The sequence below is a fragment of the Leptonychotes weddellii genome, chromosome 8, assembly GCF_054177405.1.
Source record: "Leptonychotes weddellii isolate Sample4059 chromosome 8, ASM5417740v2, whole genome shotgun sequence".
In the NCBI taxonomy this organism is placed as follows: Eukaryota; Metazoa; Chordata; class Mammalia; order Carnivora; family Phocidae; genus Leptonychotes; species Leptonychotes weddellii.
The window spans coordinates 41,558,167-41,577,989 of record NC_138376.1 but is presented as its reverse complement, the minus strand read 5'-3'; the positions used below and the strand labels follow the sequence as shown (position 1 = coordinate 41,577,989).

Here is a 19,823-nt window from a genome sequence, read left to right as displayed (position 1 = left end):
ACCACAGATAGGACACCTTTATTCCTAAGCTTGCAAGATTGCTGCTCTATGGAACACATGTTGAGAAATATTGAAATAAGGGTCAAACCATGTCATAGCCTATTTTGTAGTTTAAGGAGACAAAATTCTCAATAGGCAGAATTTGAATTTCTTGTGGGGAGCTGTAGTCCTTCTGATGGCCAGCTCCCAATCAATCCCATTGTGAATCTATCCATACAACATACAAAGTTTCAATGGAGTGCCAGGGAATGGTTAATTCATCCAATAGTTCTTAACACTTTTAGTGTAGAACCATTTAGAACAGAACTGTCCAATCAAGACATCACTTTGAACAATCTCAAACTAAGAAAACCTTCCAAAAAAGGGGAAAGGAGCAGGGAAGGAGAAGGAGGCAAACCATAAGAGACTCTTAATTACAGAGAACAAAGTGAGGGTTGAGGGAGGGGAGGTGGGCAGGGGATGGGTTAAGTGGGTGATGGGCATTAAGGAGGGCACTTGTTGTAATGAGAACTGGGTGTTATATGTAAGTGATGAATCACTAAATTTTACTCTTGAAACCACTATTACACTCTATGTTATTAACTAACTAGAATTTAAATAAAAACTTGAAACAAACAAACAAAAGAGAAAACCTTCAAGGAAAAAAAAATAGGCATGCATTCACCAACTAGCCAGCTTTTGTTGACCTGACACCAGACATAATCATTCCAGTGTGGATGAAGTGAGTCTTCATATACAACAAAGAGTTGCATGGTCTGAACAAGGTGCCTCTCAGCCTTCTTTTTTCCCTTTTTTTCACTTCCTCTCATGCACTCTACTTGTACACAGGGAAAATAGTAAGTTTATGCTTCCTTTTTGTCTGTCCTCACTTAGGATTGTCATCCAGGAAGGGCTCCCCAAAACCCTAGAGTTAACTTTTTTTCATCCTCCACTATCAACATCTTTCTACTCTCCACTGTTACTAACCACACTCTACAAATATTCATTTGGATTGAATGAATTCATATAGATTCAACAAATCCATTTAGGTCATATCTATATGATCATAGAACTCTTTGTACAATGCCTACTGATATTTCTCTAACTCATGCTCAGCAGATACATTATGGGAATAGTGACTTAACCCAAGGAATGAAATCAGGAATCCAGACAGGGAAGGGAAGAGCTTTCCCAGAAACCAGGAAGGACTCATGGCTCATCTTTCCCACCCCGGATAAAGAATTATATGAACCCCAACTCTCATCCAGGTAACATGGTCAAGGAAAGGAAGATGTTTTGGGGGTGGGAATGCAGTGGAGTTCCTCAACAAAATCATTACCAGTCTTGGCAACTGCCTACCTACGGTAGTTCTACACATAGACCAACCTATGTTGAAAATCATATTAAAAAAAAAAAGTTGGAAAAAAGTGAGGAGAAAAAAGTTATCCAGAAACATATCTACAAAAAAAGAACTCATTTGCACTGTACTTTGAGGCAAGTTGATGTATTGAGATATTTTCTATGTAGTCACCAGGCTAAAAATTAACATGTCTTTCTGTAGTAACTAGTTCAACTCGGTTCACTTCCTGCAAGTATGTCTTATATTTCTGATTTTCTTATATCTCCAGATATTAGGACAACTCTAATACTCAGAAACTTTTTGAAAAGACCCTCAGTCCTCAAGCTACTATGCCCTAGAAATATGAAGCTATTTCCTTGCCTTACATCATAAGTGGGTAATGGAACTCTTACAGATCAGCCAAATTTTCCTTATTGCTGTCCTGGAATAAGCTGACAACTATATTACACTAATTCATAGCACTCAGCAATTTTAATTCTCCCAAAGTACTAATCATTAGGATTTTTCGTTTAAATATCACCACAAAGACTTTCATGCAAACAAATCTCTAGCACCCAATAAATGACGAATTAGAATTTGACTTCCTTTTCTATACTGAGGTGAGTGACAACCTCATATTCTCTAGAATATAAAATATTCCAGGTTACAAAAATTAAAGCTTAAAAAGGAAAGGTTAGAAATAATCCAGAGAAAATGTATATAGACACCCAAATGAGTATTTGGCTGACTGGGCCCTTAATAAAAGGGAAAGAGCAATCCTTATAAAGGGAGTGAATTTATTCTTTTCTTAAATAATTCTTCCTCTTTTTTTTCCCCCAGTTGGGGATAAAGATGAAAAAGAAAGCATCCAAATAATAATAATTCTTCCAATTGATCCTATAATTAGGTCACTAAAAACCATGAATCCAAGCCACATCTCTAAAGATTTTTATATCTTACTTGTTCTAGGAAAGATCCAAAAGTATATCTAAGCTGATTATTTCATAAAATTAGCTCTGCTTTTTGCTATTTTGAACCTGTGTTGACCAAAGCTAACTGATTCTACTGGAACTCTAGGGACTATTTTTGGGAGATGTTCGAAGATGTCCTGGCTCTGCACTTTAAGTAATTCTGTGGTGGTTTTTCACTTTTCCCAATATCAGTGTGACTTAACCTCTCTCAATCTCAATTTTCTTGTCTTTAAAATGTGGATAATTATAGTACCCACTACATCAAGCTGCTGTGGGAATTAGATGAGATAAGGTATGAAAGTGCTTATAAGAGCGCTTAACCACACATCTCCTCAATACGTGGCAGCTATTATGATCTTTTCTGATACTGGTTATAATTTAGCAAGCTCTTCTACTGCAATTTGAATTGGTATAATAACTCAGGGGATTACATCTCTGGAAAGCAAAGTACATTAAATGCTTCACGAGAACCTGTGGATTTACAACTCATCCAAAGGCAAACAACAACCCTGCTGGCTCCCAAGCCACTGGGAGCTTCCAGGCAGCCAGGATGCAAAGCCTGCCTTGCAAAGAGAAAAGGCTGCATTCCCACCACCTGTGAGCACCGATCAGCTTTGGGCATTTGAACTAGGCCTTGAATACAGTCAACATCTCAACTGGGAAGTATGTGTGCCTGCGACACCACACATCTGGTGGTTAAACTGCAGCTCTATGAGTTAGAGGTCTGTGATACTGGAGAGATAAAAGCCTCTTTATACAAGATACCCATTATGGGATGATACCATCTCCTAAAAATGAAAGGGAAAGCCAATACAATGGCATGAAGCTTAAGAGTGTAGGAAATGCAGCAATTTCACGAAGGAGTTTGCAGGGTCACCTGGCAAAATTTGAAGGTATTCCTGTAGTGGAAATTTTGAGGAAATTTATGAATCACCATAGTGCGCATATCTGCAGTCACTGACATTTCTCTTAGCCTCGTATGATAATGGGTAGCCCAAAGGCAGCACAACTCTGTTTGGATGAATTCAAAAAATAACTGTGTTTACTTAAAAAAGAAAAACAAGGACAACTAATGATTTGCTTGAGCACTGGGTCACTGAACAACCAATAATCAGAAATAGGAATTTCTATGAAATCATGATCAGTGTAAAGGAACACAACCATTTGTGAAGACAGGACACTTTATCAAATGGACATTGGTGAACTTCAAAGTTCATGTGAAACGTTTACGGAAGGTAACAAGCATTTTGGTAAAGGTTTTTTATTTATATATAACAAAATTACAACTCTGAAAGCTCAAAACCCACTATTTTAGTTATTTAAAATTTCTTTAAACGCACATACAAACATACCTGTACAAACACACACACACTTGAGTCAGACAGAGAGAACACTTACTGTCATTTCATTCATACTGAGAAGCATGGGGTTAGGTGGCAGGGTGCCAAGACGGTACCTGAAACCTTCTTCCAGAGTCATCCCCCAGAATTGGCTATAGTTCTGGGCTGTCCATCTGCCTTACAAATGAAAGAGAAAAATTGGTACAGGTTATGTAATATCACTTTTATAAATAATGTTTGTTTATATTTCTGAAATTATACAAAGTTGGAACTATTCCTGTAAGCTAGATATTCTTTATATAAAGAATGCATGATTGTTTACTCTAATAGGAAAACTTATGAGACACTCTTCCTAAATTAGGTCTCTTTCAATTATTTTAATGACTTATATGAGAAACCTAAGGCAATGTCAGTGTAGACTAAATAGAAGAATATAAAATCTTTACATATTATAAGGGATTAATTGGCAGAAGGCCAATATATGTAGTTTCTTTTAAATGTCATTAAATGCATTTTAGAAAGAAGCTTGAATGTATAGAAATGCACTTGTAAATAGGGTAATTGCTTTATATATAATTTAGATTTGAAAAGAATTTGACCATGTAAAAGGAAGTATCCATGGAAAACTGAGGATAAAATAGTTATACTTTAAAAAATTACATCAGTGCTAATTAATTATACTGAAATATTTTATTTAAATACTGGAATATTCTATCATATATTAAAGAGTTAATTTGTGTTAAGTGCTCAATAATCTTAGTTGTTATTAATGATGATACAAATTCAATTGATGTGAAATTAGATGGTAAAATGTACATATTTTTTAGAGACAGGGTTTGTGTCCTTACATAGGAAAAGAAGCTTTGTTTTCAAAATCTAACATTGACATTTAAATCCACCGAAAAATTTCTGAAGAGATGAGAGTAGATGAGAAAGACGAAAGTGATTTAATCATCGCTTGTTTGAATTATTTACAACTTGAGGACAATATGTCTTCAGTACTTAAGTCAAATCTAAACTTAATCCTAGGGGCGCCTGGGTGGCTCAGTTGGTTAAGCGACTGCCTTCGGCTCAGGTCATGATCCTGGGGTCCCGGGATCGAGTCCCGCATCGGGTTCCCTGCTCAGCAGGGAGTCTGCTTCTCCCTCTGACCCTCCTCCCTCTCATGCTCTCTGTCTCTCATTCTCTCTCTCGCAAATAAATAAATAAAATCTTTAAACTTAATCCTATTGTGTTAATGACCAAAACTGCTTATAATGTGATAGACTCTCATGAATGATGGAAGATACAGCTTGATTTTCAATAATATGCCTAGCAAGTTCATGTTTTCTTTTATAAGAATCTGTTAGGTCATAAAACCTTAAGCAGCTTGGAGCCACAATTTTAGGAATACAATCTCCATCACCCAAGGAAACCTCTGACGATATTAGATATTGCAGCATATGTAAGAGACCATTAGGACCAGCCTTAGGCAAAACCATGACATCAGTGAAGTATGTTTTTGGTGCCCTACACTAGTAGTTTTCAAACATTCAGATACATTTGTGGTCATTTAATTAATCCCTCAATTTAGTGAGCAGGGATCAATATTTTAAGAAATAAATAGAATACAGGAGAAATAATGGGAAATATTAGAACTTACTGCATGTAGTGAGGGTGAGTACTGTTTTTATATAGTAGGTGTGTGTGTGTACATGTATTTGTATAGATATTCATGTGCACATATGTGTGTATACTAAGTCACAAAGTTAAATGTATGTTTTACTATGACTTATGCTCAAAAAAGTATGAAAGGACTACCACTCTAAGCCACCCTCTTTGATCTAGACTCATAACTTTCCCTTTAATCCAATTTAGCACTTACTGAACAGTCTTCATTTATCATATTCTCTCTTAAAACATGGTAATAAGTAAATTTCTCTACCCTCACAGGGCTCATACCCTAAAAAAACGGCAAAGATTATTAGCAGTAGGTCAGGGTATGATCAGAGTAGAGAACTCAAATATAACTCTGCCCAAAGGAGTTGGCATAATTTCGTTACAGAAAGTGACTTTAGTGCTCAGTCTGGAAGGATGAGAATAAGTTTGGTGGACAGATGTGAAAGAAAAGGACAATTATTCTTTTTCTTTCCTTTTTTTTTTTTAAAGGCAACTCAGGAGCAGGTTTGAAACTGGGTAGCACATTTAAGGAAGAGCAGGTAAGTTCAATGCCGAACCCATGAGAGGGCTGAGGGAGACAGAAGCTGGAAAGAGCATAAGAAATGAGGTAGTAAAGAAGCATTTGGGCCAGTGTTACATATGCTAAGGAGTATAAAGATATTCTACAAGCAATGGAGTATCACTGAGGATTTTTAAGAACATGAACAGCAGAGTCAGAGCCTTGATTTAGAGGGATAACCATGAAAGTATAAAGAATTGGATGCAGTTTGGTCAGACTGGAAACAGAGAGAAAAATCAGGTCATCTCAAATGAGGCTTGATAAAGAAATACACTAGAATATAGCAGAGATATAGAAAAAATAAATATCTGAAAGAAACTATGAATGTGTAAATTATAAAAGACTAGTGACTGAGAGAGAAGAGGAGATAAGAATCAAAACTAATTTCCAATTTTCTGGCTTGGCTAACAAAGCAGAGGGAAAGGCCATTCACCAAGGGCAGGTTGAAGAGGTTAACCTGTCTGGTTTGGGGTATGTTGATTTGAGAAACCGGTAAAAAAAAACCAAGGCCAACTTATCCAACAGACTAGGTTTTGAGTTCATAAAAAAAAAAAAAATCAAGTTTAGAGATGTGACAGATTAAAAATGGCCACAAATTATTTGTGACTCTTGGTACCAAGAGGTGGAATCTATTTCCCCAACCTTTGAATGTGGGCAGGGCTAGTGACTTGCTTCGCCCAATAAAAGCCAGGAGAATTGATGCTGTGTGTCTTTCAAGCTTAGGCCTACAGGGATGCCCTTTACAACTCTCCCTCATGCCCTTTTAGAACACTCACACTATATGAAGAGGCTAAGGCTAGCCTGCTGGAGACGCGTGGGCCCACCAAAACCAGCACCAACCACCAGGCATGGGAATGACGCCACCTTAGACAATTCAGCTCCAGTTGAGTCTCCAGATATCTATAGACATCTGAGTAACCCCAAGAGAGATCAGGAAAAGAGCTTCAGCTAAGTCTATCCCAAGTTACTGAAGTAAACCAATGAAAAGCTTATGGTTTTAAGCTATTAAATTCTGGAGTGGTTTCCTGCCCCACAGCAGATAACTGGAACAGTTATCTATCTCTCTTTGTTCCACTAACATTATTACTTGCTACCAATTTGGCACTTACATACTGTCCTATCATCAGAAATCCTTTCACAAAGGATGACATGTTGACTCCTCAGCTAGATTGTAAATTCCTGTAAGACAGAAACTATTTATTTCTATCCTCAGCCGTGCCATAAGAGAAACACGTTTCGTTAATATTAATTGGTTGTGTTGAACAATAACACAGGGAATAAATATGCACTGAAGTAGCTTATGTAGAAGGAAGAAAGACTTGGATCTAAAACACCACCAAGATGAGAAAAATAAATGTCTTAAAGCAAAGATTGTATATATTTGCGTGTAGGCTATTTTAAAAAGCACTTAGTAAGTATTGAAGGATATGCTTCTATTTTCACACATGAAAACAATTTGAACATCAGGACCAGAATATATCTGAGAGTCAGAACTGTCTTTTAAATTCAAGGCCTCCCCTTGCCTTTTGTCGTCTGGTAAATAATTTTAGTTTCACTCTGTTTCTTCATAAGCTTGTCTCTTTTACTTAACTTTTTTTCCTATGGGCAAAGGATGTTTCCTTTTGCTCCAAATATCCCTCACTTTTTGTCCTTTTAAGGTCATCGATGTTAGCTGCAAAAGGCAAAATTACTCGTCCAGGAGTAATCTCACAGTGAACAAACGATAGCAAGAAAATTCTTCCTTCCAAGGAAGACAACATGCCTACCAGCTTCCGTATTCTTACGTGTACTTTCCACGTCGCCTTCAACTATGGTTTCCTGTGGGTTCTGGGACAGTGGAAAAGTAGACTGCTGAGGGCTTCTTGGACGTATGTGCTCCGTAGGTCAAGCATTTGAATTATTTTAAGAACTGATTCAGTTATCTGATTCAGATAATTTCTTATGATGACACATACTCTGATGTTCTTTTAATGATTTAATTATCACTTAGCCACAGAAAATTATATTTTCCCTAGAAATACTTAAAATATCATATTATCACCTAAAATATTGGCTAAACATGTATACACACACAGGAATTGAGCATGGCTTAAGAATATTAATTAAGATTAATTAATTAATTAATAATTAATTAATTAAGAATATTAATGTGAAAAATATATAACCTTCTCAATTTCATGTCTTCCTAGAAAATACTTTGGGGACATTGAGTGTCCCCACTGTGTTGTAAAATATCTGTCTTATGGTCTTCTATGTGGAAGCAAGTGATACTTTTAATTTTTTAAAATGCATTTCAGCATTACATCACTTTTATAGTTACTTGATAATAGATCTTCTTATGTGAAATCTTTTCCAGAATGTGGAAAATGTTACCGAGGTTATACAGAGATTCGATCAATGGCAATGGAGAAATCCTGAGGCAGATAACCAGGCGGGCTATCCCTCTTCCTTTCAGTTCAGTAAAGAAAACCCGTGTTAGCAATGACATCATAATTCCCTCTGTGTGATTGGAGAAGCCATCTAATTTATTAATCTGTCAGAGAGCATCAAACCATTATTTCCCATGTTTAAGTGTCAATCAGCTCTATATTTAGTTTATTAGCAAAGTAATGTGCCTCAGCCTGTCTTTTGATTCAACTGTAAGTGAATTTGGCTACATAAGTCATGTCAGTGAAATTGTCTAGATGGACTGGCTATTTGGGGAATCATCAAGATTAAATACTAACCTGTTAGGGTCTGATTCTCCCATGATAGCTGATTGGCTGGGTCAGGGCAGCAGCAGAGGGAGAAAGATGGTTCATATGAAAAAAATCAATTTTGCCTACTTCCTAATTTTGCCTAAATCTTTATGCAAACTAAAGCTCCCTCCCCTGACTCACACCATAACACTGCTCCTTCTGAGACGGTTTAAGACCCTGTTCTATATTTCTTTGTGCATTTTAATTTTTAATTATTTAATATTTACCACGATGCATTCCTATTTTACATGTCTTTCTACTTCTCTTTCCATTTCTCTCCCACTCTTTCTTTTGAAATAATGGCCATTTTTAGAAGTAAATGATAGGAAGTACATTGTTTGAAGCCTGAAAACTAACTGGGACTGCCAAAAATGTCTATAAAGCAAGATTTTTCTCACCCATAGTCTCCTTTATTGACATGTTCAATTAGTTCTGGTTGAACAAGGCAGACAAGCTGGGAACATTTCCATTGCTGTCCTGAGCATGTGCTGCAAAGACGTAAAAATTACAAAAGTGGCCTAGCTTTTATGAAGTACATTTACAAAATTAGCAACCAGAATTTCACACTGTTAAGGCATAAAACATATTTTTGATTCATGATAGCCATATACCTATTGGATTCTTGGCAAAAATAAAATAATAACATATGCATTAGCTACCACTCAATATGCTCTTAACTTCTCCTCTAGGCAGTTAATAAATGAAATGACCACACAGTCATTGAAGTTTGAAAACATGAGAAAATTTAGACAGTAGATTCAGTGTATTTGTATTTGGAAACTTTCTGCAGGATAACCATTTGAAGGCAGCCTGTTTTTATATATAGCTACTGTGATCAAAGAAACACAATTTGCCTGTAGTATACCTTGCCTGTTGAATGCTTATAATTAAGAGGTATATTTCATGCAGGCCTGCTGTATGATGAAGGCCACTGTCATGAACAACATGCTATAGCATTAAAAGATATATCCAGGATTAGATTTGTCAACACTCATCAAATATGCTTATATAAAGCTACAGCTATGCAATATCCTATGACTTATGATTCTATCTGTATTTATGTTTTATTTCACAATACTACTTTTATTTGAAGAAAACATACACAGACAGTAGAATTCAGTTCTGTGCCACTTAAATTCATTACCAGGAGTTGCAGTTTTCTTTAATTACTGATCCTTCTTCATAAGGTTGACCGTCTCTGAGGCAACCTGTCAACATAACATGTAAACAAATGAAAATTCTAAATTGAATAATAAAGTGCATTAACATCACAAGTAACCTAAAATTCTGTTTAGTTTCTCAAATATGCAAAAATATTTGGTGTCACTGTGATGAAAATCCACATCTGGTTTGTGTCAAGGTTTACGTACGGAATTTTTCTAAGCTTATTCCATGAGCTTTTATCTTTAAAACTGCATATTATGTCCCAACAGAGGATTTGTAAAGCATGAAAACTTGATTACCACAGAATTAATCACTAACCACACTGAAAAAATAATTTATGTGTTTAAATGGGTGAGCAATGAGACGGTGTTTGGATAAATTTATGGCTTTTCTCGTTTAAAAAATCTAATCAAGTCTCAGAAGTGAGTATGACTAATTGTATATGACAGGAGTAAGGAGCTCAAAGTTTTGGACCAAAATGTGAAGCTGTCTCATTGAATTCACGTTTTAAAGACAAATTCTATTTTTTTCTTCAGAATTTGGATCAGGAGAAAAATTCATAAAGATTATAGCCATTTGTGTTCCAAATCCAAATGTTTCTCAATTAACTGAAACTAGCTGTTAACTAGTTTACCAGATTATATAAACTACTTAAAAGAGACCAATGGTGTATTATCATTATATGAAAACCATCAATAAGATATGGTGAAAATAGCACCCTGTTTACAAAAGAAATCCATTTCAAAAATATAATTCACACAAATTTAAAATTCACTCTGACTTGGCAAAGGTAGTAAAATTTACTACCTTGGTTACTATTGACTTTGTCATGTGAAAACTTTGATAGAAACATGTAATTGATAGATCACATCCATGGTCTCTATTCAAACAAAATGAATCCTAACATTTTATTCGTACAATCATAGGGAAAAATGTACATGTTTAGAAATCATTCCAAGGGACTTGGTTTAACTCCTAACCACAATGTCACAAAAGCCACTTAGGGAATTTGCTCTCCTCTGATTCTTCAAATAATGGTTTCATAGAAAACTTCACAGCTGCCACTCTTCATCATGTACTGTTTTTAGAGTTCAATATGTTGCTTAATGAATCTAAAATCTCTATGCATTTGCATCTATTTATCTCTTTCCCAGGATTTTTAACACCCCACAATCATAGGAAGAGAAGCAAAAACCACCTTTCTCCTGGACCACAGGCTTCTAGACATAGCAAATTCAGGGAGGGGAAAGATTTAACTTTAAAACAAGTCCAGAGTTTTAATCACTACTCAGTATTAGAGATTTGAAATAAATGAACTTCCACTATAGAACTTAAAGAAACCCTCAAACTTTTATGACCTAGGGGTGACAGAAAATTCATGCAACAACTCAAGTTTTCATAATCAAGGAAAGTACTTTTCTGACTAGTTTTAAAGGACAGGGGAGAAGTCAAAACCAAAGCTGATTTTTAATCATACCTCATAAATATTCCTTGTCCAACATACCAGTTACATAGATAAAGGAAACAGAAATCACAAAAGTCTTAAGGGGAAAAAAAAAAGTCCCTTCTCTGACCTGTACTCTAGCTAATAATTTTGAAGTCAAGAAAATGTTATCACCAGGCCTACCCCAAATCACCAGTACTAAATCTAGTGTTAGCAAAAGTTCCCTTTCTTGGTCATCCTTCCTTAATACCAAGTCAGAGTTTACTATGAGAAACTATGTTTATCGTAATCTCACTTGAAAGTTGGCCTCTTTTTTTTTTATTTAAATTCAATTATCCAACATATAGTACATCATTAGTTTTCGATACAATGTTCAACGATTCATTAGTTGTGTATAATCCCCAGTGCACATCATATCACATGCCCTCTTTAATGAAAGCCGTAATCAGTTCATCTGAGCCTTGTCAAGGGGCTGAAAAAGTAGAGTGTCAACTTCTACATTATATAGAGATAGTCCAATCCTTTTCTATACTCCTGCCTGGTTCCAATGTATCCCTCATTTCCCTACCCAGCATTTAGAGAGGACTTTTAAAATCTTTATTGTGTCACTTCCTGCTTAAAATCCTCGTTATTTCACATCAAATTTAGAATAAAACCCAACTTCTTCTTATTATGTTAGTCACCATACAGTACTTCATTAGTTTTTGATGTAGTGTTCCATGATTCATTATTTGCGTATAACACCCAGTGTTCATTGCAATACATGCCCTCCTTAATACCCATCACCAGGCTAACCCATCCCCCCCCGAAACCCTCAGTTTGTTTCTCGGAGTCCATAATCTCTCATGGTTCATCTCCCCCTCTGATTTCCCCCCCTTCATTTTTCCCTTCCTTCTCCTAATGTCCTCCATGATATTCCTTATGTTCCACAGATAAGTGAAACCATATGATAATTGACTTTCTCCGCTTGACTTATTTCACATAGCATAATCCCCTCCAGTTCCATCCATGTCAATGCAAATGGTGGGTATTCATCCTTTCTGATGGCTGAGTAATATTCCTTTGTATATATGGACCACATCTTCTTTATCCATTCATCTGTTGAAGGGCATTTTGGCTCCTTCCACAGTTTGGCTATTGTGGACATTGGTGCTATGAACATTGGAGTGCATGTGCCCCTTCTTAAACCCAACTTCTCATGGTAACCTATGAGGCCTTACTGAAAATGTCTCTGCCCTCATCACTTACCCAGCGCTGAATGGGGTGGGGCTGCCAGAGGAATGAAGGATTTGCATAATAACAGTGAGGAGGGAGAGCAGTGGTTGGATGTAATTTGGAGTTTAAGCAATGAACTTGTTCTCGGACTGAATTTGGGGAATAAGGAGAAAGAGGAATTAAGCATGTCTCACTGGGATTTTGGCTTGAGCCATAGAGGGGCAGCGAATCTATCACTGAAATAAGGAACAGGCTTGTTGGCAAGAAATCAAGAGTTCTGCTCTCATATTTTAGATTTAGGTGAGACATCCTAGTAGATAATGTCAAGTAGAGTAGTTTCTGGAAGTCCAGAGTTAAGTCAAGGCTGGAGAACAAATTTGAGAGACAGTAACATACAATTAAAAGAAAAGCCTTGAGACTAAATAACAATCCATTTGAGAGACTGTATATAGGTGAGAGAAAGAGGGCCAAGACTGAGCTTAAAATACTCCAGCCAGTAGACATTCAGAAGAGGAAAGGGAAAGAGTTGCCTGTGAGGAAGTAGGGAATTCAGGAGAGAGTAGAGCCTTCGAAGCAAGAGAAGAAAGTATTTCATAAACAGAGATGGTCAACTGTGTAGAGTACAAATGAGAGGTCAAGAAAAGGAGAACAGACATCTGAATGTTGCATTTGATGATAGGAAAGTCACTGACCCTGCCAAGAGGGATTTTGGCGAAGTAGCAAGGAATGACATCCTGTAGGAATGGGTTGATGAAAGACTTGGAAGTCAGGAAGCAAATGTTTCTTTTAGTTATTTTACCAAAGGAAAAAAAAAAAAAAGGAAATGAGACACATGCTGGTTAAGGCCAAGGGAGGGCTTTTTCAAACTTGGGACCTAGAAAAAACACATTTTGTAAATTGATCACTGATCCAGGAAAGAAGGGGGAGAAATGATGCTTTAGGAAAGAAAGAGAGGGAAAGAGGGAGAGGAGGAGGGAGAAGAGAAAAAAAAGAGAGAGACAGTTGTAATGGTGAAGATTAAAAAGACAAGAAAGGGCAGGATTCAGAGCTCCAAGAGTGTAAGAATAACCCAGAGGGAAGGAGGTTGAAAATTATGATGATGGAGATGAGAGAATCCCTGGTGGCTTTATTTTCTCAATCAAATGTGTATGAAGCACCTCAGAGTGAGTTAATCAAAATGGTTACCCACATAGCATCTCGACAAAAGAAAAAAATATATATTGGCTGTTGAAATTAATAGGATTTTACAACTTAACAGCCATTAATACAAGATAAGGCAAATCAGGTATTTGGAGAATGAAATAGTTGGCCCATTGATTTTTTTAAAAAGATAGTAATATGATGTCTGTAATTTATTTTAATACTTCATCATAATGCTTTATAATATCTGTGTTGGTCTAAACTTCACTTTAGGAAGACAGTTACTTGCTCAGATCAGGAATCCACATCCCAGAGGTGGTCAGTAGCAATCATTCTGAAACGCCAGACTCCGGGGTAGTTGCTTTAAATGCTTCCATTATCCATCTTTGGATGAACACTAGACTACCAATATAATGAACGTCAGAAATGGGCTTTAATTGGTAAAGTTAGTGGCTTGTTAATCAACATAATGGATATAAGTAATCAGCTCTTATTGGTTAAATTAATAGTATTCAATTTATATATATTAGCTAAACTATTTAAAAGTCATGCCCCATACTCCTACTCTTACAGCCAAGAGGTTATGTTTCTCTTAAGGTCAAAAGCCTTTCTTCATAGACCTGATGCCCTAGGATTGATCTCTAGAAAGTTCTGTGTCCCAGCCACTGGGTAGTAGGCATTCTCATTCCCTGATGCCCACTGCACAGGTAACAAAATTCTACCTTTGTATTATTATCACATGTGCCTCCAATAAATTACTCAAGCAAGGTAGATGTGGGAACCTCTAAAGGACAGGGACTTGAGACTTCATGACGCTTACACAGGTTATTGAATTGGTGTATGTCTCCTTACCAATATATATTTTTGTAACTATTAGTGTGTATGGCAGAATTTGGACTGTGACTTATCTTCATTATAATGTGGTTAAGGAGGTTGTGAAGGAGTGAATAACAATTCAAATGTGTCAGTGGTTTACACACATTTTTTACCAATGTGAACATAAAAGTTCTGCATAATTAAATTAACTGAGGTCTGTTCACAACATATGGTATACTAGACTATTCCCTTAAAATCTGCTACACCAAAAGATTTGTCTGGAAAATCCATTCTGGTTCTCTTTTGAACTCTATTACTTGCTTTCAGTATCTGACATTGAAATCCTCCAATTACTAGAAGTTACCATCAGAGATGGAGAGGAAAAAAAACACACAGAAGGAAGTTATTTACCAGTAATGTCCTACTTCCAGTTTATATAAAAGGTACATATTTATTTTTATAACCTTTAAGATGGTGTACATAGTGTTAAGTCCCTGGTTTAAAAAGATCTCGGGACAGTTGCAGTATAAAGAACTAGATAATACCATATAATTAGATAATTGAAAAATAATATTTAGTAGATCAGTGAATGAACAACTTAGCATCTCAGAAGAAAGTCAGATTATACATGCAAAAATTGGTATAAATAATAACCATTGTGTTTTTAATTTTGTATGATTTTTAATATTGTATAGTGCTATTTTCTTTCGACCAGCTACTTTCACAAGATAAAACAAAAGAAAACAAATTACCTTCATAAGAGCAATTATAGTCTAATGTGAACTTTTTGCTACTAAATAAAATGATTAATTGCTTCCCTTCATAATGAATGGAATAAAAACTATACCTGGAACATAAGTTCTACCTAAAACATGACCCTAAATTAAAGTCACAGCAAAATTCTAGCTCTCAAGCAAAAATGGACATTGAAGAAGTAGCAATTACTTTTCTAAATGAACTATGTCTCAAATAAGAAAAGCTCAAATGCATTGTAGTGCATCAAAAGCACTACAGCTTATATGTAATATTGAGACTCAACACTCATGAAGCCAACACTATTCCTACTTAACATCTTTCAATAAGTCCTTGTAACAGAATAAAATCTCAAATCCTTAATATAGCCTATACATTCTGGCATAATCTGACCTCTCCTTACCCGTCAAACCTCATTTCATGCACCCCTCCAAGCCCTCCGCTAAACATTACTCTCCAGAAATGTGGGCCACATTCCAGTTCCTGGACCAGGCCAAGCTCCTCTCTCTCTCAGATTTACACATGTCAATTCTCCTTCAGGTCAGCTCACTTCTCCTCACTCCCAGAGTCTCCTTGCTGACACTCCCTTCAGGCTGATGTTCTATTTTACATATTAATGTCACATTCTGATATTCTCTTACAGCACCCTAAGTGTTTCCTTCCTAGAATTTATCACAATTTGCAACAGCACAATGACTTTGTTAAATATCTTACCTCCTCCCTGGCAACTTGACTGTCACTTCAAAGAGAGTAAGATCTTGTCTTTTTCTTCCCCATTGGTGCCCCAGCACTAAGTACAATGCCTGGCATAGCGAAGATATTCAATGAAAAATTTTTGATGAATGACTAGATTCTCCATTCTTAGTAAAGGATCTGCCACTTTTTAGGATAAAATAAATGTTTGATGTTTTCTGAGCTGTATATTGGTAGAGGCAAAGGTCTGGGATAAATGACAGTTCTGTGGAAATTTTAACCCAATACATACATCTTTTAAGAGGCATTCCCTCAATTTTACGAGCAACATAACATTATTGAGAATGAAGGCAAAGGCGTCTGGATTTTGAAAGGAGATCTTGATTTTGAAATAAGGACGCCAAATCCTAGTTGATCCTAAATTGTCTTCAACTGAAATTTCTAGTCATCATCACTCATCTACAGTAGTGTTACAGAGCTCTGATTAAACCTGCACTTCTGCTGAGGAGATCTGATGTGATGGGCAATAAAAAAGAATAGGGCTTTATTTAAGTACAGCAAAAGAGTGTTGCTTTGCATTTTGTTGCAAATCTTAGATGTATTGATTGCTCAGAATCTAGAACCATTCTCCTATAATTAGACCAATGTAGTAAATACCATCATTCTCCTTTTGAATTATTTGTACTTATCCACTCAATCTTTGACTTTTACAATTACTCCATAGGAAGCTTTCCTTTGTTTCAAAGGTTTAAAAAATCCCAGATTAGAAAAATGAAACAAAACAAAAATGCATATGAAAAATCTATTTGGTATTACTTAGGCAGGTAGCTAGCTGACTTAATTTTGCTTTTGCACTGGTTTTAATGGCATTGCTATACCACAAGTTCTAATGCCAGGAGGTCCCTTAGTCATATGACATAATAAGCAAAATGTTAGACAAGTCTGCCGATGATCAGGCCTGTGACTAATGAAACGCCCTAAGAGGTTACACTCAAAAGAGCTTAGGAGTCCTGTTGTCAAAACATTTTACAAAGAAAGAAAGAGTTTTAAGGAACCCTTATATACACTGAGTCAGTATTCACAACAGGATCCAGACCGGCATTCATGGCCATCACCCCAGAACTTTTTTGAAGGTTCTAGTATAATGCAGGTATCTTGCATCTAAAGCAAAGCACTTTAACAATCCAAGGAAATTTATTCAATCATAATATTCATTTTTCACCTCCTCTTAAGAAAGGAAGGAAGGAAGGTAAGAAGGGAGGAGAGGAAAAGAAAATTGACAGATCTTGCAATGAACCAGGCACTCACTTAAACACATTGCCAAAGCCTACCTTCTGGATCCCAAGGCTTTGTGTGAGGAGGCCATTCTTTCTCTTCATGGCAAAATGACTTGTAATCAGGACAGCAATCAGAATTTTCCCTTTCACAGAATTTATCACAGTAACATAATGCATTTGCCTCATAAAAGTGAGTGGCACAGTCATCATCTCTGTCTTCACAACAACCAAAACTTCTACAGTATTGCCCTTTGAAAATGGCTCTTTTGAATCGAGGACCTTCCCAAACTGTGTGATTCCTAGTGAAAGCAGGTCCTGGGTTCACTTCTCTTTGAGAAAAATACTGTTTCTCCATCCAAATTTCTGTAGTAAGATAGGAAAAGATTAAGATCTTATATCCAGTCCACATTTTCTAGACGTCAGATGGGGCTACCACTTTCTGTTATAGTCAATACCCTTGGCTTTGGGGCTTCTCCTTGGAGCTGGAATTCTAATTATCAAGACAACTCAGCCTGAATCCTTTAAGAGATTCTTTACTTGACCTGAGTATACTTCTTGTAGTTAAACATTAATCAAGAATTTCAATGTTTGCCCAAGATAATGTAAGTGTTAAAAATAGACCCTTGTCATTCCTTCAAAGTTAAAAATGTATATTTTATATCATGCAAAAAATATCCATCACCATAAAATAAATACATAAAATCTTATGCATAGTTGAACTACATTGAATATTGCTTACCTCCAAAAAAAAATCTAGATTCTTAAATCAGAAACCTCTCTGGATTACACATGGCCCAAATTATGGCTGCAATAACCACTGGCAAGATGTAGGAAATTGGAAAGTCAAAAACACAATTACTCATTTCACCTACTTGCACTGCAACTAAAATCCAAGCTTTCATGAGGTTGCCTGCTAGAATCTGTCATATCAATAACAGTTGCTCTAAATCATGCCCAGTCACACACCAGTTTGATTTCCCATCTGTACCCCATTTTCCTACCAGAAGCATTCTGATTTCAAGGTTTAGGGGAGCCTAATTCATCTAGAAATTCCCTGAGAGTGACCTTAGTTCCTTTCACCTGAGTCCCTAGTTGTCACCAGTGTAGGAATCTGCAGTATCTGAAAGGCATTTTGTAGTCAAGAAAAGTCCATCTCTGTGCTAAAAAACTGCAGGAGGAGGGAGTCATGAAGGAAACCCAAAGGTCAAGATGTCATTAGTAGAACTGTACATTTACAGTGGATTTTGCTATACTGTGTTTATTCATTAACTACAATAACTCCCTTTGGATTGGGGAGAGGTAACCAGTGAATGATGAATCAGCAAGTGTGGCTGGGTGGCCTAATAGAAAGGATTTGTCTTGACAGTCAGGAAAGCCGGACTCTGGTCCCTGGCTACTATTTAATTGGCTTTATGACTTTGGGTTCACAATTTGCTTCTCTGGTCCTCAGTTATCTTTTCCTATAAAACAAGGGTCTTCTCTAAGGCTAATTCATAATTCCAACTCCCCATAAGTTATCTGATTCACACATCATTGTTTCACTTTCTTGCCCCTTCCTCGCTAGCTATAAACCAGCCTAAGTCCCTTTATCGTTTCTGTTTCAAGTTTACACGTCTTGGCATCACTCTCCAAAATCATCCTGACTCTCCAATCCCAAAATGGCAAGTAGAGACTTCCTTGCCATTCACTCCCTAAACTACAGCAAAGTGCAGTCAACATTCTCACCACCTATGACCAATGACCCCCTAACATCCAATTCCCATACACCTGTGTCCATCATTCTCAGACATGAATCTTCTGCAGCATTTAACACTATATTACAAACTGGAGCCTAAGAGACTAATAGAGCTCAAAATCTTATTTCACCATTGACTAAGAACATGTCTTTGGCTTAATCTCTCAATTTCTTCATCTGTAAAATTTGGATAATAATATTGATTACCACACCAGGTGGGTGGAAAATTTAAATGAGATAATACCCAAAGTACCTGGCACATCACACATGCTAAGTAAATGTTACCTATCATTAATAAGTATATTGTCCCCCTAGGAACCCTTTTCTCCTTTAACTTCATTCTTTCCTGATTCTCTTCCCATTCTTTATAAGGCTTTATATCTGCTTAGACTCCCTTTTGTTTTCAGTGATGATTTAAAGTATGTTTTTACCAATATTCTCAATTCTTTTCTTCCCTAGTCCTCATCCCTCACTTCTCTCAAAAAATCCCAGCACTCAATCAGCCTAAAGGCCATGAGCTATAAGACCTCATGGAAGGTAGACCTCCAAACCCATTATCTCTCTGACCTCAATTTAAATGATTCTATTGCTCATCCTGGTCCAATCATCACAGTAACCTTGTCATTCCTCAATATGCTGGGCATACTCCTATCTTAGAATGTTTGCACTTGCTCTTCACTCTACCTGAAGCATGTTTTACAGATACCCATATGGCTCAACTGCTCACCTCTTTCAAGTACTTTTTTCAAATGACATCTCAGAGAGGCCTTGCCCACACTGTCTATCTAAAATGACACTTTCTCTCCAGCCCTATCACTCAATATCACCCTTCTGTGTGATTATCACTAGCGTACTATAATTTTATTCATTGATCTTATTTATTTTCTGTATTTTCTCTCCAGAATGTAAGCTCTACAAAATCACAAAATTTTGTTTATTTATAACTTGTCTGTTATCTGTTTTATCTCTAACAATTAGTGCTTGATACATATTAGGCACTC

The 19,823-nt window shown here is 36.5% G+C and overlaps 1 protein-coding gene across 1 annotated transcript in view; it reads right to left on the bottom strand.

Annotated features, from left to right (window-relative positions):
- The window catches only part of TINAG (tubulointerstitial nephritis antigen), an 86,198-nt gene extending 68,623 nt beyond the window's left edge, over window positions 1-17,575 (bottom strand). The window contains exons 1-4 of the mRNA XM_006728128.3: window positions 17,142-17,575; window positions 9,730-9,793; window positions 8,984-9,073; window positions 3,688-3,802 (exon numbers count right to left, since the gene is read on the bottom strand). Of these exons, the coding sequence (XP_006728191.1) occupies window positions 3,688-3,802; window positions 8,984-9,073; window positions 9,730-9,793; window positions 17,142-17,496 (624 nt within the window). The 5' untranslated portion in view covers window positions 17,497-17,575. The remainder of the gene's footprint in view (window positions 1-3,687; window positions 3,803-8,983; window positions 9,074-9,729; window positions 9,794-17,141) is intronic.
- Window positions 17,576-19,823: the final 2,248 nt, after the last annotated feature.